The sequence below is a fragment of the Lactuca virosa genome, chromosome 7 (genome assembly GCF_052849685.1).
Source record: "Lactuca virosa cultivar CGN04683 chromosome 7, Lactuca_virosa_CGN04683_v6, whole genome shotgun sequence".
Taxonomy (NCBI): Eukaryota; Viridiplantae; Streptophyta; class Magnoliopsida; order Asterales; family Asteraceae; genus Lactuca; species Lactuca virosa.
Window position 1 is genome coordinate 89,353,293 of NC_136432.1, and position 8,328 is coordinate 89,361,620.

The 8,328-nt window shown below is 37.8% G+C and overlaps 2 protein-coding genes across 2 annotated transcripts; one reads left to right on the plus strand and one right to left on the minus strand.

Moving 5' to 3' along the window:
* Positions 1-341: 341 nt before the first annotated feature.
* LOC145126900 (uncharacterized) lies at positions 342-1,016 on the plus strand. The gene has a single exon (XM_079062179.1). It carries the CDS (start codon positions 342-344, stop codon positions 1,014-1,016), a length of 675 nt encoding a protein of 224 aa, XP_078918305.1.
* Positions 1,017-5,003: 3,987 nt separating this feature from the next.
* LOC145123864 (auxin-responsive protein IAA28-like) lies at positions 5,004-7,440 on the minus strand. Its single transcript, XM_079059067.1, has 4 exons — positions 6,994-7,440; positions 5,826-6,067; positions 5,401-5,473; positions 5,004-5,283 (listed from the first exon to the last, which is right to left on the minus strand). The coding sequence occupies exons 1-4, from the start codon at positions 7,290-7,292 to the stop codon at positions 5,232-5,234; spliced, it is 666 nt and encodes a 221-aa protein (XP_078915193.1). The 5' UTR covers positions 7,293-7,440; the 3' UTR covers positions 5,004-5,231.
* Positions 7,441-8,328: the final 888 nt, after the last annotated feature.

Below are 8,328 nucleotides of genomic sequence, written 5' to 3' on the forward strand. Positions count from 1 at the left end.
AAAAGGAATACTATCAAGATGTTGGGTATCTTTTTGTAGTTTAATATTATAAGCTTACTCCAGCTTATATATATATACAGCATATATCGAGTTATGAATATGCAGTACAACACAAACACAGTGTAAACCAATTGGTTTTTGAGTGATATTTCCAATTATAAATCAAAGAGATATTTTGATATATTGGTCTGTGTTTATACAATTGCTATACTATAATTGTTTATACAATTACTATACTATACAATTGTTATACTAGAATTGGTATCAGAGCTTTCGAAATCAGGCAAGGGGAGCTGTGAAAGCTTTGAATTACCTGGTGATCAAGAAGGACACCAGTAAAGATGTCAGACAAAGAAGGAGATGGTGGTGATGCTGGTACGGCTCCGGTGAAACTCAAAGAGATAGGATCAACCACAGTGGCTTGCCCGATGTTGAATTCCACAAATTACATCGTATGGTCCCTGCGTATGAAAGTTGTACTTCGAATTCATAAAGCCTGGACCATAATCGATCCAGGAGAAGAGAAGAATGATGAAAAGAATTACCTTGCCATGGGATTGCTGTATCAAGCAATCCCTGAGAGCTTGATAATGCAGATAGGGGACGTCGATGAAGCGAAGGTCCTCTGGGAGTCGATTAGGGCTCGACATGTTGGAGCCGACAGAGTAAAAGAGGCCCGACTTCAAACTCTCACTGCCGATCTAGACCGACTGAAGATGCAGGAGACAGAGACGATAGACGCTTTCGCCGGAAAGCTCGCTGGAATCGCCTCGAAGTCAGCGTCACTGGGAGAACCCATCGGAGAAACGAAACTCGTGAAGAAACTCTTGACGGTGGTACCTCATCGGTTCATTCAAATCGTTGCCTCCCTCGAGCAAGTGCTTGACTTGAAGACAGTATCCTTCGATGACGTCGTAGGGCGTCTGAAAGCGTATGAAGAAAGAATCAAAGCAGATGAAGGCGGAGACGGGCAACAAAGAGTGTTGATGACTAGAACGAGTGGTGGTGGTGGATGAAGAAATGATGGCGGTGGAGGTTCTGGATCGTCGGGGAAGACGAATTGGGGAAAACGGGGGAAGGGTTCTAATGTCACCGAGTCGGGAGGCTTTAATCGAAATGGGTCAAGCGGGTCGGGTGGTGGATCCGGGTCAGTAGGATCCAGTGGGTCAGGCCCAAAAGGAAATAGACCCAATTCGGCCCAAAACAATAATAAGCCCAATAACCGGCCCAATTCTAATTCGGACTCAAACCGAAACCCGAAAAAAGATCTGTCGAAGATTATATGCTACAGATGTGATAAGTCGGGCCATTATGCATCCAAATGTCCGGACTGAACCCAAAAATTCCAAGAAAGTAATTTTACTGAACACGACGATGCCGGTGAAACAGTATTTTTACACGAGACCGTATTTTTGAACGAAGAGAAGGTGATACCGTCTCGATACAACTCACAAGAAAACGATGTGTGGTATTTGGACAACGGGGCGAGTAATCACATGACGGGAAATCATTCATTTTTCTCCGAACTCGACGAAGGAATAACCGGAAAGGTCAAATTCGGTGATAATTCGTGTGTCGAAATAAAAGGGAAAGGCTCAATTGTTTTCCAAGGAAAATCGGGACAACAACGATTGATAACGGAGATTTATTTCATTCCGGATTTGAAAAATAATATTTTCAGTCTCGGACAAGCAACCGAAGCCGGGTGTGATATTCGGATGAAAGACAACTATTTGACGATGCATGATGCCGACAACTGCTTATTAATGAAGGTACAAAGAACTCCAAATCGCCTTTATAAAATACAGTTGCCTATTGGAGTACCTATTTGCCTTCATACAAGACTGAGTGAAGACACGTGGCGCTGGCATGCAAGACTTGGACACATAAATTTCGAGTCAATGAAAAAGATGTCCAAGAAAGGTCTAGTCAAAGGGTTACCCTATTTTGACAGTGAGAATCAATTGTGTGAATCTTGCTTGGTGGGCAAGCAAACAAGAAAGTCATTTCCATTAATGACGACGTACAAAGCAACACGACCATTGGAGCTAGTTCACGGTGATTTATGTGGACCGATAACACCGTCAACGAAGGGTCAAAATCAATACATTTTCACACTAATTGACGATTTTTCACGGTATATGTGGATTTTTCTCTTAAAAGAGAAAAATGAGGCGTTTTTACACTTCAAAAAATTTAAAGCTTTGGCGGAGAATGAGCTCGGAAAGTCTTTAAAGGTGTTTCGAAGTGATCGAGGAGGTGAGTTTACTTCGCTCGAGTTTAATTCCTTTTGTGATATGAATGGAATCAAACGCCATCTTACCGCCCCATATTCACCACAACAAAACGGTATTGTGGAACGAAGAAACAGAACACTTATGGACATGACACGAAGTATCATGAAGGCGATGCATGTTCCAAACTATCTATGGGGAGAAGCGGTAAAACATTCCACAAACCTGATCAACCGTGTTTACACAAGAGTACTTGGTGATACAACTCCGTACGAGAAGTTGTATAAAAGAAAACCTAATTTGGAGAACGTACGCATCTTTGGGTGTTTAGCGTATGCAAAAGTTGAACCAGTAAACGTGAAAAAATTGGATGCAAGATCAAGACCATTGGTTCATCTTGGTTCTGAACCGGGTACAAAAGCCTATCGGTTATTTAACCCGGTTACACAAAAAATAATCGTAAGTCGAGACGTTATTTTTAATGAAACCAAAGGATGGAATTGGGTTAACGAAGCTACACCTGACAATGAAGAACCAGGATCATTCATAGTACCATGGGATTTACCGGAAGATGAGGCAAACAACAACCAAGGAAACGATGTAAACAACGAAACAAACGAACCGGATCACGAGATTGAAGACGGAGTGGAGGTACAAGAAAATGAGCAACCAAGTCCGATCAACAACAACGTGAACAATGTTCAAAACCAAAGGCCCACAAGACAAAAGGTGCTTCCAATTCGATTACGAGATTATGTGCTTTATGTTGATGAAATTGAAGAACTTCTCCTAGCAACCAATGACGAGCCGGTATCGGTTGAAGAGGCAAAGAAAGAACCAGAGTGGGTCAAAGCCATGAATACAGAAATCAATTCGATCAACAAGAACAATACTTGGTCTCTCGTAAACAAACCTATGGGGGTGAAGCCCATTGGACTCAAATGGGTGTTCAAGCTGAAGAAAAATGCAGATGGCACCATAAACAAACACAAGGCGAGGTTGGTTGCTAAAGGGTACGTACAACAACCTGGTATTGACTTTCAAGAAGTATTTGCTCCGGTAGCTCGCATCGAAACCATACGGTTTCTCATTGCCTTAGCCGCTACCAATGGATGGGAGCTTCACCACTTGGATGTCAAGACGGCTTTCTTACATGGAGAGTTGAAAGAAACCGTCTATGTGTATCAACCGGAAGGCTACATAAGGAAAGGCGACGAGCACAAGGTGTACTGTCTTTCAAAAGCACTATATGGTCTTAGACAAGCACCGAGAGCATGGAATACAAAACTTGATGGGATTTTGAAAGGAATGAAATTTCATAAGTGCATGAAAGAACCATCGGTGTACCGGAAGAACGAAGGATCCAACTTGCTAATTTTAGCAATCTATGTTGATGATTTGTTTGTCACAGGTACAAATTTGAGCATGATCAAAAGGTTCAAATTTGAAATGTCCAAGAACTTCGAGATGTCTGATCTTGGAAGATTAACTTACTACCTGGGCATTGAAGTCAAACAAGAAGAATCAGGGATTACTATAAACCAAGAAGCGTATGCTAGACGCATTCTAAAAGAAGCCAGTTTACACGATTGCAATCCGACCCACATTCCCATGGATCCAGGAACCAAAATGTCGAAGGCCGAAGATGAACCCGAAATCGACCCGACACAATACCGAAAGTTGGTAGGATGCCTTAGATATCTCTTGCAGACAAGACCCGATATGACATATGCGGTTGGAGTTGTTAGTCGATACATGCAAGATCCAAGAGAATCACATGGTGTTGCAATCAAACACATCCTAAGGTATTTACGAGGAACAACGGGATACAGAATCAAGTACAAGAGGATGGGACAAAATCGAATAATTGGTTACAGTGATAGTAGTCATAATGTTGATCCAGATGACGGAAGAAGCACAACCGGTCACATTTTCTACTATGGGTTGTCTCCAATAACATGGTGTTCTCAAAAGCAAGATACTGTTGCTTTATCATCTTGCGAGGCGGAGTTCATGGTTGCAACTGCGGCTGCATGTCAAGCAATATGGCTTCAAGATTTGCTAGGCGAAATCATGAACAAAGCACAAGAGAAGGTGGTCCTAAGAGTTGATAACAAGTCAGCTATCGAACTCACGAAGAATCCTGTTTTTCACGGAAGAAGCAAACACATTCACACGAGGTTTCACTTCATTCGTAAGTGTGTTGAAAAGGAACAAGTGGAGGTGAAGTACATTCCAGGTGAAGAACAAAAGGCAGACATTCTCACAAAACCATTGGCTCGAACCAAGTTCAAGACAATGCGGGACTTGATCGGGATTGAAGACATCTTTAGAAGGACTTAAAGATTGGCGGTGATCGGGAATCTCTAGAAGGACTTAGAGATTCGGGGGTGATTGTTGGAATCTCAATTCCTTAATTCCCTCCATTGTCTTCCACTCACCATATTTCCAGGAAAAGCAAAAGGAATACCATCAAGATGTTGGGTATCTTTTTGTAGTTTAATATTATAAGCTTACTCCAGCTTATATATATATACAACATATATCGAGTTATGAATATGCAGTACAACACAAACACAGTGTAAACCAATTGGTTTTTGAGTGATATTTCCAATTATAAATCAAAGAGATATTTTGATATATTGGTCTGTGTTTATACAATTGCTATACTATAATTGTTTATACAATTACTATACTATACAATTGTTATACTAGAGAATAGTCATTAAGGAACAGGAAACACTCGTTAAAAGCGTATAACAAATGAAATAAAAGAAAACGAAATAGTAAAATTCATTCCGACAAATAGAAGAAAATTATGAAATTAAATCCGCACACGTCGTCTAGAATTCACACCATCACATAAAAACCACGCGATACCACATAATTAATTAACGCATTGTATTTAGAACAGAAAATTATATATTTCTGATAGTTCTACTTATATTTCTAGCTCCAATTCTACCAAAACGATGAAGGTTCTATCTTGCAAATCTGTCAATAACTACTTCTTAGTAGTTTTAGACGCTGAACTGCCTCCATAAATGATCTGCAAAAGTTAGAAATAGCCTAGGGGTAAGAATGTAATCCTGATCGACCAACATTGTGAATATTAAGCATGTATTAGATTTTATTGAATTATAATTCGCATGAATTACTAAAATACCCCCAAGGCACGTCACTAGCAAGCAACCAATCCCCTTCTTGGTCTTGATACGTAAGCTTCACTTCTTCTTTACCTGTTTCTCCAACATCATGATCATGCATGTTATGAAGACAACATCTATAAGTATTTTGACAAACAATTCAACATCAAAATGTTTTACATAATATCTAAAAACAATATTATTTTTATAACATATATTAAAAAATGTGATTTTATTCATACACCCTCGCTACTATTAAATATACATTTCTATTTTAATATTTTAACATTTACTTTATCAAATATGCATCCCTAATTACTTATTGTACCACTGATTTGATGTTTTTATCAAACTAAGAAGTATATAATAAATAAAAGGGTATATTAATAGTAGTAGACTAAAAAAAATTGTTTGATTATTAATCCACATTATCATAGGTACTTACACTTCCCAAACATATGGGCTAACGTGTGAACGAGTGTATGGTAAGAACGGTGTAGATTAAGGTCAATCTTTCTTGCAATTCCATCTCCTTCCATTTGCACCTTAACATACATTGACTTTGACCCTCCGCTTCCTCGACGACCATCATCACCACCACTGCCACCATGGTTCTGGTGGCAAAGCTTCTTCCTACTTGATTTCACCGGTGGCCACCCGATTACACCATTCTCATCTCCACCGTTTCTAATTGAAAACCAACACAATAGTCAATATATATGACAAACATGCTGTATATGTGTTATAACACGTGACAAATTCATGTTTTCTGATCTAGTTACTGTTGAATTCTGAAATCTGATTGGACCGGATCATTGCTATGCAACCAAGCAATAGGTGCCCATATGCCGTTTTATGATGGAAATCTAATATGTTTTAATGGTCAAAATTAAATACCTCAAATGCCTAGCTTTATATATAGATTTCTATGTAGTTGTAAAGATTTGACAAAATTAATAATAAATCTTTTCTACTTGGCATGAGAGTGGCTCTGATGAACCATGTAAATTTCGTTACATCTTAATTTATGCCTTCAAACCCGTAAGAGTTATTTACTATGATAACAATTTTCTTATATGTACTATTTTCAGTCGGTTTATATAAGGATAAACGAGTCAACCTTAGTTACATTTTATCTTTAACGGATCATAGAAGTTGCCTAGAGTGAAACCAAACAAATAAAGCCTTCTAAATCAATTTAATTAAAAATATTCTTGAAACCAAACAAATATTCTCCTATATAGAAGGATATTTAATTTCTCCACTTAACATATTATCTATTGATTAAAGATTCTAAAGAAAAATCAAAGAGTGCATGGAAGTCAAAGTGACCCGACCCATTTTGCCATGTAAAAAAATAATTATATTACTTTAATTTGTAGTAACATAACAATGTCGGTTTAGTCATATTTATCGTATTAATTAATAATTACATATAAGCTAACATATTTATCATAATAATTATATATGCTGTTCAAAAATAATAATAACTATATTTTTCAATAAAATGGAAAAGAGTATATATAAGGCTACCATGTTTCTTTCACAAAAAATCAAAATCTAAATACCGTGATAATCATCAAAGAAAAAAAGAGGAAAGCGAAAATAATTACTTGTTATTGATGAACATAAAAGTGGATTCAACTTCATTCACATCATCACCATAATCTTCGTTACTATTGTTGCAAAAAAGAAGAGGCAGTGTTTCAGGGACATGGAACTCTTCTTCATCGTCATCGCCATTAACGCAGAGCTTCCTTTTCAAAAAATCCTCCGATTTCATGAACCCAAACATGGCTTTTCCTTGTACAGTTTCATGGTTCTGATCGTTCAGATCAAACTCTGTAGAAGATGAAGACGAAGAAGAAGAGAGAGACAGGGCCAGTTGAAGCTCCATTTGTGCATACATCATTGAAATATGTCGTAAATATACATCACTTTAAAAGGATTAATTTCGGCATGTTCTGTCATAGCCCTTCTGTCTGTCAACAGACACACACACATTCACATAAACATGATGTATCTTGGTGTTGGATTTTGTCTCACACGTATTGAATGTGAATCTGTGTGAGAGAGAAAGTGGTGGGAGGGGGAAGGCACTTCATTCAAACGAGTCGTGCAATGTACCAACATGGCAACATTACTTAAGTTTCTTTAAGACAAAACCACAAAATGGTCCTCGTGGTTAGGCAAAAATCGCTACTTTGGTCTAAAGTGTTTTTGAAGTAGCATCAATGTCCAAAATGAGGTTTTTTTTTTTTTTTTTTTGGACTAGAATCATTGGTCCAAAATAATCTTGTATTTATGTATTTTGTTATTTATAAGTGAAATAACTTTATAATATTTCAAAATTATGTTTTTTTTTCTTTTTGTAATATGTAATAATAATTTTTATTTGTCACTTCAAATCAATAACTAACATAATTAATTGCGATAAAAATAAATATTTGGTTATATAGGGATTAAACGACCATCAATGGGCGTAACGTCCCCAAATATCATTGTAAAATTTTCATTTTTAAAACAATCAAAACACCCATTTATCATTACTCAAACACTTAAATGTATTTTATAATAAAAACAGTTATCAGAGTACAATCCCAAACTCACAAGGTTGCGGAAAAACATGGGTGTATACGCTGCGATCAAGTCGGACCCTTCCCTTTCGAACCGGAAGTACCTGAAACCATAAACAACAACTGTAAGCACAAAGCTTAGTAAGTTCCCCAAAATATCACGCACCATACATATCATACATGCAATAGGAGGTGCTATGTGCCAACCATAGTCTTGTCATTATGCCACAAGCCGTATCATGGTCTTTCCTTGTCTGTCGGGGGCCAAAACCCTGGGTCTTACAGACAAGTGTAAGGAGCCACCTCCTGGTCTTCCAAGCAAGCATAACAAAGACAACTAGCATACAATCTACAACTAACTACCTACTTAAC